At 50.3% G+C, this 22,711-nt stretch overlaps 1 protein-coding gene across 1 annotated transcript in view; it reads left to right on the top strand.

Annotated features, from left to right (window-relative positions):
- LOC140480733 (uncharacterized) overlaps positions 1-22,711 on the top strand; it is a 510,142-nt gene that overhangs the window by 415,992 nt on the left and 71,439 nt on the right. The window contains exons 11-12 of the mRNA XM_072576020.1: positions 16,564-16,599; positions 17,683-17,839. Of these exons, the coding sequence (XP_072432121.1) occupies positions 16,564-16,599; positions 17,683-17,839 (193 nt within the window). The remainder of the gene's footprint in view (positions 1-16,563; positions 16,600-17,682; positions 17,840-22,711) is intronic.

Below are 22,711 nucleotides of genomic sequence, written 5' to 3'. Positions count from 1 at the left end.
TGTCCTTCTCCAGAGTGAACACTGATGTAAAGTACTCAGTTAGGGTCTCACCCACATCCCCCATGTCCTTCTCCAGGGTGAACACTGATATAAAGTACTCAGTTACGGTCTCACCCACATCCCCCATGTCCTTCTCCTGGGTGAACACTGATGTATAGGACTCAGTTAGGTTCTCACCACCCCCCATGTCCATCTCCTGGGTGAACACTGATGTAAAGTACTCAGTTAGGGTCTCACCCACATCCCCCATGTCCTTCTCCAGGGTGAACACTGATGTAAAGTACTCAGTTAGGGTCTCACCATCCCGCATGTCGTTCTCCTGGGTGAACACTGATGTAAAGTACTCAGTTAGGGTCTCACCCACAACCCCATATCCTTCTCCTGGGTGAACACTGATGTAAAGTACTCAGTTAGGGTCTCACCATCCCCCATGTCCTTCTCCTGGGTGAACACTGATGTAAAGTACTCATTTAGGGTCTCACCCACATCCCCCATGTCCTTCTCCTGGGTGAACACTGATGTAAAGTACTCAGTTAGGTTCTCACCCACATCCCCCATGTCCTTCTCCTGGGTGAACACTGATGTATAGGACTCAGTTAGGGTCTCACCATCCCCCATGTCCTTCTCCAGGGTGAACACTGATGTAAAGTACTCAGTTAGGGTCTCACCCACATCCCCCATGTCCTTCTCCTGGGTGAACACTGATGTAAAGTACTCAGTTAGGGTCTCACCATTCCCCATGTCCGTCTCCTGGGTGAATACTGATGTAAAGTACTCAGTTAGGGTCTCACCCACATCCCCCATGTCCTTCTCCTCGGTGAACACTGATGGAAAGTACTCAGTTAGGGTCTCACCCACATCCCCCATGTCCTTCTCCTGGGTGAACACTGATGTATAGGACTCAGTTAGGGTCTCACCATCCCCCATGTCCTTCTCCAGGGTGAACACTCATGTAAAGTACTCAGTTAGGGTCTCACCATCCCCCATGTCCTTCTCCTGGGTGAACACTGATGTAAAGTACTCATTTAGGGTCTCACCCACATCCCCCATGTCCTTCTCCTGGGTGAACACTGATGTAAAGTACTCAGTTAGGATCTCACCCACATCCCCCATGACCTTCTCCTGGGTGAACACTGATGTAAAGTACTCAGTTAGGGTCTCACCATCCTCCATGTCCTTCTCCTGGGTGAACACTGTTATAAAGTACTCAGTTAGGGTCTCACCCACACCCCCCATGTCCTTCTCCTGGGTGAACACTGATGTAAAGTACTCAGTTAGGGTCTCACCATCCCCCATGTCCTTCTCCAGGGTGAACACTGATGTAAAGTACTCAGTTAGTATCTCACCATCCCCCATGTCCGTCTCCTGGGTGAACACTGATGTAAAGTACTCAGTTAGGATCTCACCATTCCCCATGTCCGTCTCCTGGGTGAACGCTAATGTAAAGTACTCAGTTAGGGTCTCATCATCCCCCATGTCCTTCTACTGGGTGAACACTGATGTAAAGTACTCAGTTAGGGTTTCACCCACATCCCCCATGTCCTTCTCCTGGGTGAACACTGATGTAAAGTACTCATTTAGGGTCTCACCCACATCCCCCATGTCCTTCCCCTGGGTGAACACTGATGTAAAGTACTCAGTTTGGGTCTCACCATCCCACATGTCCTTCTCCTGGGTGAACACTGATGTAAAGTACTCAGTTAGGGTCTCACCATTCCCCATGTCCTTCTCCAGGGTGAACACTGATGTAAAGTACTCAGTTAGGGTCTCACCGACATCCCCCATGTCCCTCTCCTGGGTGAACACTGATGTAAAGTACTCAGTTAGGGTCTCACCATCCCCCATGTCCTTTTCCTGGGTGAACACTGATGTAAAGTACTCATTTAGGGTCTCACCCACATCCCCCATTTCCTTCCCCTGGGTGAACACTGATGTAAAGTACGCAGTTAGGGTCTCACCATCCCCCATGTCCTTCTCCTGGGTGAACACTGATGTAAAGTACTCAGTTAGGGTCTCACCCACATCCCCCATGTCCTTCCCCTGGGTGAACACTGATGTAAAGTACTCAGTTAGGGTCTCACCATCCCCCATGTCCTTCTCCTGGGTGAACACTGATGTAAAGTACTCAGTTAGGATCTCACCCACATCCCCCATGACCTTCTCCTGGGTGAACACTGATGTAAAGTATTCAGTTAGGGTCTCACCATCCTCCATGTCCTTCTCCTGGGTGAACACTGTTATAAAGTAACAGTTAGGGTCTCACCCACACCCCCCATGTCCTTCTCCTGGGGGAACCCTGATGTAAAGTACTCAGTTAGGGTCTCACCCACATCCCCCATGTCCTTCTCCTGGGTGAACACTGATGTAAAGTACTCAGTTAGGGTCTCACCCACATCCCACATGTCCTTCTCCAGGGTGAACACTGATGTAAAGTACTCAGTTAGGGTCTCACCCACATCCCCCATGTCCTTCTCCTGGGTGAACGCTGATGTAAAGTACTCAGTTAGGGTCTCATCATCCCCCATGTCCTTCCCCTGGGTGAACACTGATGTAAAGTACTCAGTTAGGGTCTCACCCACATCCCCCATGTTCTTCTCCTGAGTGAACACTGATGTAATGTACTCAGTGAGGGTCTCACCCACATCCCCCATGTCCTTCTCCTGGGTGAACACTGATGTAAAGTACTCAGTTAGGGTCTCACCATCCCCCATGTCCTTCTCCTGGGTGAACACTGATGTAAAGTACTCAGTTAGGGTCTCACCATCCCCCATGTCCTTCTCCTGAGTGAACACTGATGTAAAGTACTCAGTTAGGGTCTCACCATCCCCCATGTCCTTCTCCTGAGTGAACACTGATGTAAAGTAATCAGTTAGGGTCTCACCCACATCCCCCATGTCCTTCTCCAGGGTGAACACTGATATAAAGTACTCAGTTACGGTCTCACCCACATCCCCCATGTCCTTCTCCTGGGTGAACACTGATGTATAGGACTCAGTTAGGTTCTCACCACCCCCCATGTCCTTCTCCTGGGTGAACACTGATGTAAAGTACTCAGTTAGGGTCTCACCCACATCCCCCATGTCCTTCTCCAGGGTGAACACTGATGTAAAGTACTCAGTTAGGGTCTCACCATCCCGCATGTCGTTCTCCTTGGTGAACACTGATGTAAAGTACTCAGTTAGGGTCTCACCCACAACCCCATATCCTTCTCCTGGGTGAACACTGATGTAAAGTACTCAGTTAGGGTCTCACCATCCCCCATGTCCTTCTCCTGGGTGAACACTGATGTAAAGTACTCAGTTAGGGTCTCACCCACATCCCCCATGTCCTTCTCCAGGGTGAACACTGATGTAAAGTACTCAGTTAGGGTCTCACCATCCCCCATGTCCTTCTCCTGGGTGAACACTGATGTAAAGTACTCAGTTAGGGTCTCACCATCCCCCATGTCCTTCTTCTGGGTGAACACTGATGTAATGTACTCAGTTAGGGTCTCACCCACATCCCCCATGTCCTTCTCCAGGGTGAACACTGATGTAAAGTACTCAGTTAGGGTCTCACCGACATCCCCCATGTCCCTCTCCTGGGTGAACACTGATGTAAAGTACTCAGTTAGGGTCTCACCATCCCCCATGTCCTTCTCCTGGGTGAACACTGATGTAAAGTACTCATTTAGGGTCTCACCCACATCCCCCATTTCCTTCCCCTGGGTGAACACTGATGTAAAGTACGCAGTTAGGGTCTCACCATCCCCCATGTCCTTCTCCTGGGTGAACACTGATGTAAAGTACTCAGTTAGGGTCTCACCCACATCCCCCATGTCCTTCCCCTGGGTGAACACTGATGTAAAGTACTCAGTTAGGGTCTCACCATCCCCCATGTCCTTCTCCTGGGTGAACACTGATGTAAAGTACTCAGTTAGGATCTCACCCACATCCCCCATGACCTTCTCCTGGGTGAACACTGATGTAAAGTATTCAGTTAGGGTCTCACCATCCTCCATGTCCTTCTCCTGGGTGAACACTGTTATAAAGTAACAGTTAGGGTCTCACCCACACCCCCCATGTCCTTCTCCTGGGGGAACCCTGATGTAAAGTACTTAGTTAGGGTCTCACCCACATCCCCCATGTCCTTCTCCTGGGTGAACACTGATGTAAAGTACTCAGTTAGGGTCTCACCCACATCCCACATGTCCTTCTCCAGGGTGAACACTGATGTAAAGTACTCAGTTAGGGTCTCACCCACATCCCCCATGTCCTTCTCCTGGGTGAACACTGATGTAAAGTACTCAGTTACGGTCTCACCCACATCCCCCATGTCCTTCTCCTGGCTGAACGCTGATGTAAAGTACTCAGTTAGGGTCTCATCATCCCCCATGTCCTTCCCCTGGGTGAACACTGATGTAAAGTACTCAGTTAGGGTCTCACCCACATCCCCCATGTTCTTCTCCTGAGTGAACACTGATGTAATGTACTCAGTGAGGGTCTCACCCACATCCCCCATGTCCTTCTCCTGGGTGAACACTGATGTAAAGTACTCAGTTAGGGTCTCACCATCCCCCATGTCCTTCTCCTGGGTGAACACTGATGTAAAGTACTCAGTTAGGGTCTCACCATCCCCCATGTCCTTCTCCTGAGTGAACACTGATGTAAAGTACTCAGTTAGGGTCTCACCCACATCCCCCATGTCCTTCTCCAGGCTGAACACTGATATAAAGTACTCAGTTACGGTCTCACCCACATCCCCCATGTCCTTCTCCTGGGTGAACACTGATGTATAGGACTCAGTTAGGTTCTCACCACCCCCCATGTCCTTCTCCTGGGTGAACACTGATGTAAAGTACTCAGTTAGGGTCTCACCATCCCCCATGTCCTTCTCCTGGGTGAACACTGATGTAAAGTACTCAGTTAGGGTCTCACCATCCCCCATGTCCTTCTCCTGAGTGAACACTGATGTAAAGTACTCAGTTAGGGTCTCACCCACATCCCCCATGTCCTTCTCCTGGGTGAACACTGATGTAAAGTACTCAGTTAGGGTCTCACCATCCCCCATGTCCTTCTCCTGGGTGAACACTGATGTAAAGTACTCAGTTAGGGTCTCACCATCCCCCATGTCCTTCTCCTGAGTGAACACTGATGTAAAGTACTCAGTTAGGGTCTCACCCACATCCCCCATGTCCTTCTCCAGGCTGAACACTGATATAAAGTACTCAGTTACGGTCTCACCCACATCCCCCATGTCCTTCTCCTGGGTGAACACTGATGTATAGGACTCAGTTAGGTTCTCACCACCCCCCATGTCCTTCTCCTGGGTGAACACTGATGTAAAGTACTCAGTTAGGGTCTCACCCACATCCCCCATGTCCTTCTCCAGGGTGAACACTGATGTAAAGTACTCAGTTAGGGTCTCACCATCCCGCATGTCGTTCTCCTTGGTGAACACTGATGTAAAGTACTCAGTTAGGGTCTCACCCACAACCCCATATCCTTCTCCTGGGTGAACACTGATGTAAAGTACTCAGTTAGGGTCTCACCATCCCCCATGTCCTTCTCCTGGGTGAACACTGATGTAAAGTACTCAGTTAGGGTCTCACCCACATCCCCCATGTCCTTCTCCAGGGTGAACACTGATGTAAAGTACTCAGTTAGGGTCTCACCATCCCCCATGTCCTTCTCCTGGGTGAACACTGATGTAAAGTACTCAGTTAGGGTCTCACCATCCCCCATGTCCTTCTTCTGGGTGAACACTGATGTAATGTACTCAGTTAGGGTCTCACCCACATCCCCCATGTCCTTCTCCAGGGTGAACACTGATGTAAAGTACTCAGTTAGGGTCTCACCATCCCCCATGTCCTTCTCCTGGGTGAACACTGATGTAAAGTACTCATTTAGGGTCTCACCCACATCCCCCATGTCCTTCTCCTGGGTGAACACTGATGTAAAGTACTCAGTTAGGGTCTCACCCACATCCCCCATGTCCTTCTCCTGGGTGAACACTGATGTAAAGTACTCAGTTAGGGTCTCACCCACATCCCCCATGTCCTTCTCCTGGGTGAACACTGATGTAAAGTACTCAGTTAGGGTCTCACCATCCCCCATGTCCTTCTCCAGGGTGAACACTGATGTAAAGTACTCAGTTAGGGTCTCACCCACATCCCCCATGTCCTTCTCCTGGGTGAACACTGATGTAAAGTACTCAGTTAGGGTCTCACCATCCCCCATGTCCTTCTCCTGGGTGAACACTGATGTAAAGTACTCAGTTAGGGTCTCACCATTCCCCATGTCCGTCTCCTGGGTGAACACTGATGTAAAGTACTCAGTTAGGGTCTCACCCACATCCCCCATGTCCTTCTCCTCGGTGAACACTGATGGAAAGTACTCAGTTAGGGTCTCACCCACATCCCCCATGTCCTTCTCCTGGGTGAACACTGATGTATAGGACTCAGTTAGGGTCTCACCATCCCCCATGTCCTTCTCCAGGGTGAACACTAATGTAAAGTACTCAGTTAGGGTCTCACCATCCCCCATGTCCTTCTCCTGGGTGAACACTGATGTAAAGTACTCAGTTAGGGTCTCACCCACATCCCCCATGTCCTTCTCCTGGGTGAACACTGATGTAAAGTACTCAGTTAGGATCTCACCATTCCCCATGTCCGTCTCCTTGGTGAACACTGATGTAAAGTACTCAGTTAGGGTCTCACCCACATCCCCCATGTCCTTCTCCTGGGTGAACACTGATGTATTGGACTCATTTAGGGTCTCACCCACATCCCCCATGTCCTTCCCCTGGGTGAACACTGATGTAAAGTACTCAGTTAGGGTCTCACCATCCCCCATGTCCTTCTCCAGGGTGAACACTGATGTAAAGTACTCAGTTAGTATCTCACCATCCCCCATGTCCGTCTCCTGGGTGAACACTGATGTAAAGTACTCAGTTAGGATCTCACCATTCCCCATGTCCGTCTCCTGGGTGAACGCTAATGTAAAGTACTCAGTTAGGGTCTCATCATCCCCCATGTCCTTCTACTGGGTGAACACTGATGTAAAGTACTCAGTTAGGGTTTCACCCACATCCCCCATGTCCTTCTCCTGGGTGAACACTGATGTAAAGTACTCAGTTAGGGTCTCACCCACACCCCCCATGTCCTTCTCCTGGGTGAACACTGATGTAATGTACTCAGTTAGGGTCTCACCTTCCCCCATGTCCTTCTCCTGGGTGAACACTGATGTAAAGTACTCAGTTAGGGTCTCACCATCCCCCATGTCCTTCTCCTGGGTGAACACTGATGTAAAGTACTCAGTTAGGGTCTCACCATCCCCCATGTCCTTCTCCTGGGTGAACACTGATGTAAAGTACTCAGTTAGGGTCTCACCCACATCCCCCATGTCCTTCTCCTGGGTGAACACTGATGTAAAGTACTCAGTTAGGGTCTCACCATCCCCCATGTCCTTCTCCAGGGTGAACACTGATGTAAAGTACTCAGTTAGGGTCTCACCATCCCCCATGTCCTTCTTCTGGGTGAACACTGATGTAATGTACTCAGTTAGGGTCTCACCCACATCCCCCATGTCCTTCTCCAGGGTGAACACTGATGTAAAGTACTCAGTTAGGGTCTCACCATCCCCCATGTCCTTCTCCTGGGTGAACACTGATGTAAAGTACTCATTTAGGGTCTCACCCACATCCCCCATGTCCTTCTCCTGGGTGAACACTGATGTAAAGTACTCAGTTAGGGTCTCACCCACATCCCCCATGTCCTTCTCCTGGGTGAACACTGATGTAAAGTACTCAGTTAGGGTCTCACCATCCCCCATGTCCTTCTCCAGGGTGAACACTGATGTAAAGTACTCAGTTAGGGTCTCACCCACATCCCCCATGTCCTTCTCCTGGGTGAACACTGATGTAAAGTACTCAGTTAGGGTCTCACCATCCCCCATGTCCTTCTCCTGGGTGAACACTGATGTAAAGTACTCAGTTAGGGTCTCACCATTCCCCATGTCCGTCTCCTGGGTGAACACTGATGTAAAGTACTCAGTTAGGGTCTCACCCACATCCCCCATGTCCTTCTCCTCTGTGAACACTGATGGAAAGTACTCAGTTAGGGTCTCACCCACATCCCCCATGTCCTTCTCCTGGGTGAACACTGATGTATAGGACTCAGTTAGGGTCTCACCATCCCCCATGTCCTTCTCCAGGGTGAACACTAATGTAAAGTACTCAGTTAGGGTCTCACCATCCCCCATGTCCTTCTCCTGGGTGAACACTGATGTAAAGTACTCAGTTAGGGTCTCACCCACATCCCCCATGTCCTTCTCCTGGGTGAACACTGATGTAAAGTACTCAGTTAGGATCTCACCATTCCCCATGTCCGTCTCCTTGGTGAACACTGATGTAAAGTACTCAGTTAGGGTCTCACCCACATCCCCCATGTCCTTCTCCTGGGTGAACACTGATGTATTGGACTCATTTAGGGTCTCACCCACATCCCCCATGTCCTTCCCCTGGGTGAACACTGATGTAAAGTACTCAGTTAGGGTCTCACCATCCCCCATGTCCTTCTCCAGGGTGAACACTGATGTAAAGTACTCAGTTAGTATCTCACCATCCCCCATGTCCGTCTCCTGGGTGAACACTGATGTAAAGTACTCAGTTAGGATCTCACCATTCCCCATGTCCGTCTCCTGGGTGAACGCTAATGTAAAGTACTCAGTTAGGGTCTCATCATCCCCCATGTCCTTCTACTGGGTGAACACTGATGTAAAGTACTCAGTTAGGGTTTCACCCACATCCCCCATGTCCTTCTCCTGGGTGAACACTGATGTAAAGTACTCAGTTAGGGTCTCACCCACACCCCCCATGTCCTTCTCCTGGGTGAACACTGATGTAATGTACTCAGTTAGGGTCTCACCATCCCCCATGTCCTTCTCCTGGGTGAACACTGATGTAAAGTACTCAGTTAGGGTCTCACCATCCCCCATGTCCTTCTCCTGGGTGAACACTGATGTAAAGTACTCAGTTAGGGTCTCACCATCCCCCATGTCCTTCTCCTGGGGGAACACTGATGTAAAGTACTCAGTTAGGGTCTCGCCCACATCCCCCATGTCCTTCCCCTGGGTGAACACTGATGTAAAGTACTCAGTTAGGGTCTCACCATCCCCCATGTCCTTCTCCTGGGTGAACACTGATGTAAAGTACTCAGTTAGGGTCTCACCATCCCCCATGTCCTTCTCCTGGGTGAACACTGATGTAAAGTACTCAGTTAGGGTCTCACCCACATCCCCCATGTCCTTCTCCTGGGTGAACACTGATGTAAAGTACTCAGTTAGGGTCTCACCCACATCCCCCATGTCCTTCCCCTGGGTGAACACTGATGTAAAGTACTCAGTTAGGGTCTCACCATCCCCCATGTCCTTCTCCTGCGTGAACACTGATGTAAAGTACTCAGTTAGGGTCTCACCCACATCCCCCATGTCCTTCTCCTGGGTGAACACTGATGTAAAGTACTCAGTTAGGGTCTCACCCACATCCCCCATGTCCTTCTCCAGGGTGAGCACTGATGTAAATTACTCAGTTAGGGTCTCACCATCCCCCATGTCCTTCTCCTGGGTGAACACTGATGTAAAGTACTCAGTTAGGGTCTCTCCCACACCCCCCATGTTCTTCTCCAGGGTGAACACTGATGTAAATTACTCAGTTAGGGTCTCACCCACATCCCCCATGTCCTTCTCCAGGGTGAACACTGATGTAAAGTACTCAGTTAAGGTCTCTCCCACACCCCCCATGTCCTTCTCCTGGGTGAACACTGATGTTAAGTACTCAGTTAGGATCTCACCATCCCCCATGTCCTTCTCCTGGGTGAACACTGATGTAAAGTACTCAGTTAGGGTCTCACCCACATCCCCCATGTCCTTCTCCTGGGTGAACACTGATGTAAAGTACTCAGTTAGGGTCTCACCATCCCCCATGTCCTTCTCCTGGGTGAACACTGATATAAAGTACTCAGTTAGGGTCTCACCCACATCCCCCATGTCCTTCTCCAGGGTGAACACTGATGTAAAGTACTCAGTTAGGGTCTCACCCACATCCCCCATGTCCTTCTCCTGGGTGAACACTGATGTAAAGTACTCAGTTAGAGTCTCACCCACATCCCCCATGTCCTTCCCCTGGGTGAACACTGATGTATAGGACTCAGTTAGGGTCTCACCATCCCCCATGTCCTTCTCCTGGGTAAACACTGATGTAAAGTACTCAGTTAGGGTCTCACCATCCCCCATGTCCTTCTCCTGGGTGAACACTGATGTAAAGGACTCAGTTAGGGTCTCACCCACATCCCCCATGTCCTTCTCCTGGGTGAACACTGATGTAAAGTACTCAGTTAGGGTCTCACCCACATCCCCCATGTCCTTCCCCTGGGTGAACACTGATGTAAAGTACTCAGTGAGGGTCTCACCATCCCCCATGTCCTTCTCCTGGGTGAACACTGATGTAAAGTACTCAGTTAGAGTCTCACCCACATCCCCCATGTCCTTCCCCTGGGTGAACACTGATGTAAAGTACTCATTTAGGGTCTCACCATCCCCCATGGCCTTCTCCTGGGTGAACACTGATGTAAAGGACTCAGTTAGTGTCTCACCCACATCCCCCATGTCCTTCTCCAGGCTGAACACTGATGTAAAGTACTCAGGGTCTCACCCACATCCCCCATGTCCTTCTCCTGGGTGAACACTGATGTAAAGTACTCAGTTAGGGTCTCACCATCCCCCATGTCCTTCCCCTGGGTGAACACTGATGTAAAGTACTCAGTTAGGGTCTCACCCACATCCCCCATGTCCTTCCCCTGGGTGAACACTGATGTAAAGTACTCAGTTAGGGTCTCACCCACATCCCCCATGTCCTTCTCCTGGGTGAACACTGATGTAAAGTACTCAGTTAGGGTCTCACCATCCTCCATGTCCTTCTCCAGTGTCAACACTGATGTAAAGGACTCAGTTAGGGTCTCACCCACATCCCCCATGTCCTTCTCCTGGATGAACACTGATGTAAAGTACTCAGTTAGGGTCTCACCCACATCCCCCATGTCCTTCTCCAGGGTGAACACTGATGTAAAGTACTCAGTTAGGGTCTCACCCACATCCCCCATGTCCTTCTCCAGGGTGAACACTGGTGTAAAGTACTCAGTTAGGGTCTCACCCACATCCCCCATGTCCTTCTCCAGGGTGAACACTGATGTAAAGTACTCAGTTAGGGTCTCACCCACATCCCCCATGTCCTTCTCCAGGGTGAACACTGGTGTAAAGTACTCAGTTAGGGTCTCACCCACATCCCCCATGTCCTTCTCCAGGGTGAACACTGATGTGAAGTACTCAGTTAGGGTCTCACCATCCCCCATGTCCTTCTCCTGGGTGAACACTGATGTAAAATACTCAGTTAGGGTCTCACCCACATCCCCCATGTCCTTCTCCTGGGTGAACACTGATGTAAAGTACTCAGTTAGGGTCTCACCATCCCCCATGTCCTTCTCCAGGGTGAACACTGATGTAAAGTACTCAGTTAGGGTCTCACCATCCCCCATGTCCTTCTCCTGGGTGAACACTGATGTAAAGTACTCAGTTAGGGTCTCACCATCCCCCATCTCCTTCTCCAGGGTGAACACTGATGTAAAGTACTCAGTTAGGGTCTCACCATCCCCCATGTCCTTCTCCAGGGTGAACACTGATGTAAAGTACTCAGTTAGGGTCTCACCATCCCCCATGTCCTTCTCCAGGGTGAACACTGATGTAAAGTACTCAGTTAGGGTCTCACCATCCCCCATGTCCTTCTCCTGGGTGCACACTGATGTAAATTACTCAGTTAGGGTCTCACCATCCCCCATGTCCTTCTCCAGGGTGAACACTGATGTAAAGTACTCAGTTAGGGTCTCACCATCCCCCATGTCCTTCTCCTGGGTGAACACTGATGTAAAGTACTCAGTTAGGGTCTCACCATCCCCCATGTCCTTCTCCTGGGTGAACACTGATGTAAAGTACTCAGTTAGGGTCTCACCATCCCCCATGTCCTTCTCCTGGGTGAACACTGATGTAAAGTACTCAGTTAGGGTCTCACCATCCCCCATGTCCTTCTCCAGGGTGAACACTGATGTAAAGTACTCAGTTAGGGTCTCACCATCCCCCATGTCCTTCTCCAGGGTGAACAATGATGTAAAGTTCTCAGTTAGGGTCTCACCATCCCCCATGTCCTTCTCCTGGGTGAACACTGATGTAAAGTACTCAGTTAGGGTCTCACCATCCCCCATGTCCTTCTCCAGGGTGAACACTGATGTAAAGTACTCAGTTAGGGTCTCACCCACATCCCCCATGTCCTTCTCCAGGGTGAACACTGATGTAAAGTACTCAGTTAGGGTCTCACCATCCCCCATGTCCTTCTCCTGGGTGAACACTGATGTAAAGTACTCAGTTAGGGTCTCACCATCCCCCATGTCCTTCTCCTGGGTGAACACTGATGTAAAGTACTCAGTTAGGGTCTCACCCACATCCCCCATGTCCTTCTCCAGGGTGAACACTGATGTAAAGTACTCAGTTAGGGTCTCACCATCCCCCATGTCCTTCTCCTGGGTGAACACTGATGTAAAGTACTCAGTTAGGGTCTCACCCACATCCCCCATGTCCTTCTCCAGGGTGAACACTGATGTAAAGTTCTCAGTTAGGGTCTCACCATCCCCCATGTCCTTCCCCTGGGTGAACACTGATGTAAAGTTCTCAGTTAGGGTCTCACCATCCCCCATGTCCTTCTCCAGGGTGAACACTGATGTAAAGTACTCAGTTAGGGTCTCACCATCCCCCATGTCCTTCCCCTGGGTGAACACTGATGTAAAGTTCTCAGTTAGGGTCTCACCATCCCCCATGTCCTTCTCCAGGGTGAACACTGATGTAAAGTACTCAGTTAGGGTCTCACCATCCCCCATGTCCTTCTCCAGGGTGAACACTGATGTAAAGTTCTCAGTTAGGGTCTCACCCACATCCCCCATGTCCTTCTCCTGGGTGAACACTGATGTAAAGTACTCAGTGAGGGTCTCACCCACATCCCCCATGTCCTTCTCCAGGGTGAACACTGATGTAAAGTTCTCAGTTAGGGTCTCACCCACATCCTCTGGCTCCAAACACAGGTTCCCTCCTTTATCCTTGACCCGTCCTCTCCTCTCCCTAGTTCTCTTCTTTTGTTTAATTAATCTATCAAATACCTTGGGATCCTCTTTAACCCTGCTCACCAAGGACACTTCATGACCCCTTCTTGCTGTCCTCATTCCCTGCTGGTGTTCCTTCCTGCTTCCTTTATATTCTTCATGGGCCCTGTCTGATTTTAGCTTCCTAAACCTTACATGTGTTTCTTTTCCCCTTTTGACTAAATTCACAGCCTCCCTTGTTCTCCAAGTGTCCCTGAACTTGCCATCCTTGTCCCACCTCCTTATTGGGACATGCTGGGCCTGAACTCTCACTAGCTGATCTTTAAACAATTCCCAGATGGGAAATGTGAACTTCTCTGATAACAGCTGCTCCGAATTAACCCTCCTTCGTCCATGTTTAATACCGATGCATTTTAAGATGTCCAGCATCTCCTCATCTGTAATATGGACAATTTTAAAGATATCACTATTTACTTCCCCGAGTTCTCTAGCTTCCATGTCGTTTTCCACAGTAAACACCGATGCAAAATGCTTGTTTAATATCTGCCCCCCCCAATTTCCTGTGGTTCCACACATAGGCTGCCTTGCTGATCTCTTAGGGATCCTATTCTCTCCCTAGTTACCCTTTTGTCCATAATGTCTTTGTAGAAGCCCGAACCCTACATGTCAAAGCCATCTCATGTCCCCCTTTTGCCCTCCTGATTTCCTTCTTGAATACATTCCGACTGCCTTTGTCCTTCCTGTTCTCTGGCCACAAGGGAAATGCCAGAGGATGGGAGGATGGCTAACGTACTTCCATTTTTCAGGAAGGGTGGTAGAGATGAACTGGGAAATTCCAGACCAGTGAGTCTCGTGAAAGTGTTATGGAAAATATTGGAGAAAGTTCTCAAGGAGTGAATTAATATCCACCTGGAAAGACAAGGGTTAATTAGGGTTAGTAAGCATGGCTTTGCCAGAGGGAGGTCCTGGAAAACAAATTGATCAGAAGTTTTAGAAAATGTGATCAATGTGTGGACGAGGGGGGTTCAGATGATGGAGTTTATATGGATCTGAGTAAATCAGGTGATGGAGTTTATACGGAGCTGAGCAAACCTTTTGACAAGGTCCCACATGGGAGACTGATTGTGATGGTTAAAGGACATGGAATTGTGGGAAGCCTGGTGAGATGGATCAGAAACTGGCTTAGTAATAGGACACCAAGGGTAGTGGGAGGCGTCTGTTTGAGTGACTGGAGGCAGGTGTTCAGCAATGTCCCACAAGGATCAGTACTGGGATCATTATTGCTAGTTATATACGTTGTACACACCACCAAGCTTGGTAGAATGGTTCGTAGCGAAGAAGGTGGTTGTAGGTTACAGGAAAATATGGATGGGTTGGTCAGATGAGCAGAGCAATGGCTGATGGTGTTGAACCCCGATAAATACCAGGTGATCGACTTTGGAAGAAGAAACAAGATGTGGGAGTATTTAATGAATGGCAGGACACTGGGCAGCGTAGGGGAACAGAGGGATCTTGGGTAATTATTCACAGATCCCAGAAGTCAGCAGAGAACATGAATAGTTTAGAAGGCATAAGGGACACCCTATCGTTCATGGCAGAGTGTATAAGAGAAGGACGTAACACTAGAATTGTACAGAGCTTTGGTTAGGCAACAGCTGGAGTTATGTGACCAGTTCTGGTCACCTTACTACAGGAAGGAGGTGATAGCACTGGATTGTTTTCTTTCAAGGAGCCAGGAGTGAGGGATGACATGACTGAGGTGGGCAAGATTATGAGAGGTATGGACAGGGTGAGGAGAGAGCAGCTGTTCCCCTTGGTTAGGGAATCAATCATGAGAGGGCATAGTTTTCAGGTCAGGTGCAAGAAAGTCCGACTGAATAGGAGGAGAGACCTTTTCACTCAGCAGGTGGTAGGAATCGGGAATGTCCTGCCTGGGTAGACAGTGGTGGGCAGAGACTTTACAACCTTGAAATATATTTGGATTAGCACTTCAAGGATCATAACATTGAAGGATACGGGATTAGTGAAACATTAGTTGAAGTTATGTCAGTGTAGACTCGATGGGCCGAAGGGCCTTTCCTGCCTTGTATGAATCCTGGGAGAAAATCTAGGGCGAGGGGTTTCTCATTGTTTTAAAATGGAGGGTTCTCCCGTTTAATACAAAGATGAGGGAATGCTGTTTCTCGGAGGCTTGTGAGTCCTTAGACCCCTCTTTCAGAAAAGCTGGTGGAAGCAGAGCCTTTGGATGTGACTGAGGCTGAGCAAAATGAATTTGTGCTCAACACTGAAAGGTTATCAGGGATTGGTGAGAATGTGGATTTGGGTATTCCAACTGGATCAGCAACACCCTGGAGGTGCTGAATGGCCTCCTCCTGCTGCTGGTTTGTATATTGAAGAGTTGTTGAGATAAAGCAACGAGAGGATATGAGTTAGCACTGACATAGTCTGAGTAACATAACAATAAGCATTCCAGAGTGCCAGCACTGGGAGGCCAGGGATTGAAGTAGCGAGTGTTTCTGAGTCACTGCTGACTCAATGCAGTCATGACACCGCGAGATATTCTCAACGTTTACCTTGTAGCATGGGTTCCAAAAACACTTCATATTAGCAATCATTGTCATGGGTTTCAGTTTGAAGGATTGTGGATACCTAGTTATTTGGTTATATCACAGGAATATCCCTGGTTCAGTAACCCAGAGGGCCAGGTTATTATTGTGGGGACAGGACTTCGAATCCCACCAAATTCAGATGATCAAAAGCTAATTTCATCCACATTGGTAACTATTGTCAATCATCGCAAAAACCCATCAAGTTCACTAATATCCTTCATGGAAGGAAATCAACCATCCTCACCTGGCCTGGCCTCCATGTGACTCCAGACCCACAATTACATGGTTCACTTGGAACTGCCCTCAGGAATGGCCTCTGAAGCCATTCAGTTCCAGAGCAATTAGGGGGAGGTAATAAATCTGACGCAGCCAGCAACAGCCACATCCCATTAACGAATGGGCTCAACAAAAGCACAGAATGAGAATTTAGTTTTTAACATGACATTTCTGAGTAGTCACATGACTTGTGAAAACTGCTCGTTTCCAGCACAGCCCCTGACTGAGTGTACCCCAGAGCATTATGGAGGCTAGATCAATGAAAGTATTTCAAGAGGAGGTGGATGGATGTTTGAAATATAAGGGAGGTTTGGATTTCCTTGGAGTCATTTTGGGGGTGGAAGGTCCAGCAGCAGTGACTGGGACAGGAGCTTTCTGTGGGTCCAGCTGTGGGCCACGGTAAGGGATAGATACCATGAAGCTCATCCAGGAAACGTTCTCAAACTCCGGGTCAATCATTACACATTTATACAGCAGCTTCTGCTTTGTTACTTTCCACAGCGACATCGCCTTGGACAACAGTAAAAAGTACCACAGGTAAGGAATCTCTTCAATAACAAGAGTGAATGATGTTTGTAATGTTCCACTAACACAGAATGTGGGAAAGGAATTCACAGAAACACAGAGACAACCCGGGACAACAGCCAGGCACAGAGACCCATCAAGGTTCAGGCAGACAGGGGATCTGAAAGGACAGTATCCTGGGATCTGTTACTGATCCCTCCACACCCTCACCTGGATCACTGATCCCGGGATCTGTTACTGATCCCTCCACACCCTCACCTGGATCACTGATCCTGGGATCTGTTACTGATCCCTCCACACCCTCACCTGGATCACTGATCCCGGGATCTGTTACTGATCCCTCCACACCCTCACCTGGATCACTGATCCCGGGATCTGTTCCTGATCCATCCACATGTGGTTCTGTCTCACCAATCCTATCATCTGTTCCTGATCTCTCTGCATCCCTGGGATATGTTTCTGATCCATGCACACCTGGATCTGGCTCATCAATCCTGGGATCTGTTACTGATCTCTCCACATCCAGTCAGACTCACTGATCCTGCGATCTGTTCCCGATCCCTTCATATCTATTCTGTCTCACTGATTCCGGGATCTGTTTCTGTTCCCTCCACACCCAGATGTGGTTCACTGATCCATCTCCACCCAGACCTGGCTCATTGATCCTGGGATTCGTTTCTGATCCATCTACTACAATACCACGAACAAAGCTGATATGGTTTTGCAAGCTGATGGAGGGTAGTGTGGCCCAGAGAGCCATCTGCCCAATAGTCAGTAAGCTTGTTAATTCCAACGTTGTCTCTGTGGATCGGATGGTGTAATCAGGGTATAAGCTGGGTGTGCAAGATGGATGGAGTCCTGGCCAAGACTGAGATGTCACTGTTGGAGCAGGGAGTGATCTCCTGAACTGCAGTCTATGAAAGCAGCAGCGATGCATTGTGTCCATACTGAGGGGAATACATTGGAAGGGGATGAGTAATTTACTGCTGTGTCCTCAGCAGGAGCTGTGTCTACCCTCAGCACCTCAGTTACAAACTGAGCTGGTGCCTGGGGCTATCCAGGCTTCCTCTGACCTTGTTCTTCTCAATCCCACAGAAGAGCCTGATTCAAACAGTGCGTGGACAAGGATTGTTCTGCCAGTTTTATCATTAGCCGTCATGACATATTCACTCTCGAAGCTGCTTCTGCGAAAGGGGATTATCTGCAGGAAACCACCAGGACTATCAGCTGCTGCTCAGTTAACCTGCACAAGGTAACACCCATCAGCTATTCACAGCAGCACCCAATTCTTACAGTGCCAAAGGAGACTATCGTACCCAGACCAGCTCTTTCAACAGGAGTCATTACCAAGTGCCTTTATCCCCATATCCCTGTCCACATCTTCATCCAGTCCCCTTTGGAATGCCTCAGTTGTAACTACCCCCACCATATTTTCATGTTTGTGCATTCCACCCCCAAACTATTCACTGAGTAAATGGTTTGACATCACCTCCTCGCTCTTGGACTCTTTGCCTCTCTTGATAAGGACAGTGTGTGTGTACTGCATTAACTTCCCTCTCCAGCTGCCCTGTCACCTTCAATGATCTCTACACCGAGACACCCAGCTCCCTCTGCCACTGCACCCCCTTTAGAATTATCCCAGCTCCCACCCCCATTTGATATTGTCTTTCATTGTTCTTCCAACAATCACCTCACCTTTCACCATTGAACCTCATCAGCCACACATACCCCCCTCCACCGACCAGGTGAAAGTGAGCTCTGCGGATGCTGCAGATTGGAGTGGAGAGGGTAGAGCTGGAAAAGCACAGCAGGTCAGGCAGCTTCCGAGGAACAGGAGAGTCAACATTTTGAGCATAAGCCCTGATGAAGATTTTATGCCCAAAACGTTGATTTTCCTGCCCCTCGGAAGCTGCCTGACCTGCTGTGCTTTTCCAGCTCTACCCTCTCCACGTCACCAACTTGTCAACGTCCTTTCGGAATTCCACAGTTTACAATTCTTCCAAGGATTTCTCATCTGGGAACATTTACATTGCCCCAGTTATTAACCAGATGTCAAGACCAACCCCAGGGGACTCTGCTACAAACCCTCCTCCAGCCTGAAACAGATCCAGTGACCAGACATTGCCCTCTGTTTGCTATCAGACAGCAATTTTAATCCCCACACAGCATCCCTATCCCCCTATTCCCTTACAGGATCCATATCCCCCCATTCCCTTACAGCATCCCTATCCCACTATTCCCTTACTGGATCCATATCCTCCTATTCCCTGACAGGATCCATAACCCCCTATTCCCTTACAGGATCCGTATCCCTCTATTCCCTTACAGGATCCGTGTCTCCCTATTCCCTTACATGATCCGTACCCCCTATTCCCGTTCAGGATCCGTATTCCCTATTCCCTTACAGGATCCGTATCTCCGTATTCCCTGACAGGATCCATGTACCTCTATTCCCTGACAGGATCCGTACCCCCTATTCCCTTACAGATGCGTATCCCCCTAATCCCTGACAGGATCCGTATCTCCGTATTCCCTTACAGGATCCATATTCCCTATTCCCTGACAGGATCCATATCCCCCTATTCCCTTACAGGTTCCATATCCCCATATTTCCTGACAGGATCCGTATCCCCCTATTCCCTTACAGGATCCATATCCTTCTATTCCCTTACAGGATCTGTGTCCCCCTATTCCCTTACAGGATCCATATCCCCCATTCCCTTATAGTATCCGTATCCCCCTATTCCCTTACAGGATCTGTATCTCCCTATTCCCTTACAGGATCCATATCCTTCTATTCTCTTACAGGATCTGTGTCCCCCTCTTCCCTGACAGGACCTGTGTCCCCCTCTTCCCTGACAGGATCCTTATTCCCCCTAATCCCTTATGGTATACGTAACCCCCTATTCCCTGACAGGATCTGTATCCCCCTATTCCATGACAGGATCCGTATCCCCTTTTCCCTGACAGGATCCCTATTCCCTTTTCTCTGACAGGATCCGTATCTCCCTATTCCGTGACATGATCCGTATTCCCTTTTCCCTGACAGGATCCGCGTCCCCCTATTCCCTTACAGGATCCTTATTCCCTCTAATCCCTTATAGGCAATAGACAATAGACAATAGGTGCAGGAGTAGGCCATTCTGCCCTTCGAGCCTGCACCGCCATTCAATATGATCATGGCTGATCATTCCTAATCAGTATCCTGTTCCAGCCTTATCTCCATACCCCTTGACTCCACTATCTTTAAGAGCTCTATCCAATTCTTTCTTAAATGAATCCAGAGACTGGGCCTCCACTGCCCTCTGGGGCAGACCATTCCACACAGCCACCACTCTCTGGGTGAAGAGGTTTCTCCTCATCTCTGTCCTAAATGGTCTACCCCGTATTTTTAAGTTGTGTCCTCTGGTTCGGCACTCACCCATCAGTGGAAACATGTTCCCTCCTGCCAGAGTGTCCAGTCCTTTCATAATCCTATACGTTTCAATCAGATCCCCTCTCAGTCTTCTAAACTCAAGGGTATACAAGCCCAGTCGCTTCAGTCTTTCAGCGTAAGGCAATCCTGCCATTCTAGGAATTGACCTCGTGAACCTACGCTGCACTCTCTCAATAGCCAGAAGGTCTTTCCTCAAATTTGGAGACCAGAACGGCACACAGTATTCCAGGTGTGGTCTCACCAGGGCCCTGTACAGCTGCAGAAGGACCTCTTATGGTATACGTATCCCCCTATTCCCTGACCGGATCCATATCCGCCTAATCACTGCACCCGGGGAAGGGGATACTCTGCACCTGGGGGAGGGGTTATACAGCACCCGGGGAAGGGGTTATACAGCACCTGGGGAAGGGGTTATACAGCACCTGGGGAAGGGGATATACTGCACCTGGGGAAGGGGTTATACTGCACCCGGGGAAGGGGATATACTGCACCCGGGGAAGGGGATACACTGCACCCGGGGAAGGGGGATATACTGCACCCGGGGAAGGGGATACACTGCACCCGGGGAAGGGGATACACTGCACCCGGGGAAGGGGTTATACTGCACCTGGGGAAGGGGATACACTGCACCTGGGGAAGGGGATATACTGCACCCGGGGAAGGGGATACTCTGCACCCGGGGAAGGGGGATATACTGCACATGGGGAAGGGGTTATACTGCACCTGGGGAAGGGGATATACTGCACCCGGGGAAGGGGTTATACTGCACCTGGGGAAGGGGATATACTGCACTCGGGGAAGGGGTTATACTGCACCCGGGGAAGGGGATATACTGCACCCGGGGAAGGGGGATATACTGCACCCGGGGAAGGGGATATACTGCACCTGGGGAAGGGGATATACTGCACCTGGGGAAGGGGATATACTGCACCCGGGGAAGGGGATATACTGCACCCGGGGAAGGGGGATATACTGCACCCGGGGAAGGGGATATACTGCACCCGGGGAAGGGGATATACTGCACCCGGGGAAGGGGATACACTGCACCCGGGGAAGGGGTTATACTGCACCTGGGGAAGGGGATACACTGCACCTGGGGAAGGGGATATACTGCACCCGGGGAAGGGGATACTCTGCACCCGGGGAAGGGGGATATACTGCACCCGGGGAAGGGGTTATACTGCACCTGGGGAAGGGGATATACTGCACCCGGGGAAGGGGTTATACTGCACCTGGGGAAGGGGATATACTGCACCCGGGGAAGGGGATATACTGCACTCGGGGAAGGGGTTATACTGCACCTGGGGAAGGGGATATACTGCACCCGGGGAAGGGGATATACTGCACCTGGGGAAGGGAATATACTGCACCTGGGGAAGGGGATATACTGCACCCGGGGAAGGGGGATATACTGCACCCGGGGAAGGGGATATACTGCACCCGGGGAAGGGGATATACTGCACCCGGAGAAGGGGATATACTGCACCCGGGGAAGGGGGATATACTGCACCCGGGGAAGGGGATATACTGCACCCGGGGAAGGGGGATATACTGCACCCGGGGAAGGGGATATACTGCACCCGGGGAAGGGGGATATACTGCACCCGGGGAAGGGGATATACTCCACCCGGGGAAGGGGATATACTGCACCCGGGGAAGGGGATATACTGCACTCGGGGAAGGGGATATACTGCACCCGGGGAAAGGGATACACTGCACCTGGGGAAGGGGATACACTGCACCCGGGGAAGGGGATATACTGCACCCGGGGAAGGGGTTATACTGCACCCGGGGAAGGGGATATACTGCATCTGGGGAAGGGGATATACTGCACCCGGGGAAGGGGATATACTGCACCCGGGGAAGGGGATATACTGCACCCGGGGAAGGGGGATATACTGCACCTGGGGAAGGGGTTATACTGCACCTGGGGAAGGGGATATACTGCACCCGGGGAAGGGGATACACTGCACCTGGGGAAGGGGATACACTGCACCCGGGGAAGGGGGATATACTGCACCCGGGGAAGGGGATATACTGCACCTGGGGAAGGGGTTATACTGCACTCGGGGAAGGGGATATACTGCACCTGGGGAAGGGGATACACTGCACCTGGGGAAGGGGTTATACTGCCCCTGGGGAAGGGGATATACTGCACTCGGGGAAGGGGATATACTGCACCCGGGGAAGGGGATACACTGCACCCGGGGAAGGGGGATATACTGCACCCGGGGAAGGGGATATACTGCACCAGGGGAAGGGGATATACTGCACCCGGGGAAGGGGATACACTGCACCCGGGGAAGGGGGATATACTGCGCCCGGGGAAGGGGATATAATGCACCTGGGGAAGGGGATATACTGCACCTGGGGAAGGGGATATACTGCACCCGGGGAAGGGGATATACTGCACCCGGGGAAGGGGATATACTGCACCCGGGGAAGGGGTTATACTGCACCCGGGGAAGGGGATACACTGCACCCGGGGAAGGGGGATATACTGCGCCCGGGGAAGGGGATATAATGCACCTGGGGAAGGGGATATACTGCACCTGGGGAAGGGGATATACTGCACCCGGGGAAGGGGATATACTGCACCCGGGGAAGGGGATATACTGCACCCGGGGAAGGGGTTATACTGCACCCGGGGAAGGGGATATACTGCGCCCGGGGAAGGGGATATAATGC

This window comes from Chiloscyllium punctatum, chromosome 1 (assembly GCF_047496795.1).
Source record: "Chiloscyllium punctatum isolate Juve2018m chromosome 1, sChiPun1.3, whole genome shotgun sequence".
Lineage (NCBI taxonomy): Eukaryota > Metazoa > Chordata > Chondrichthyes > Orectolobiformes > Hemiscylliidae > Chiloscyllium > Chiloscyllium punctatum.
Note: the sequence above shows the minus strand (reverse complement) of the source record. Positions and strands in the feature narration are given on the sequence as shown.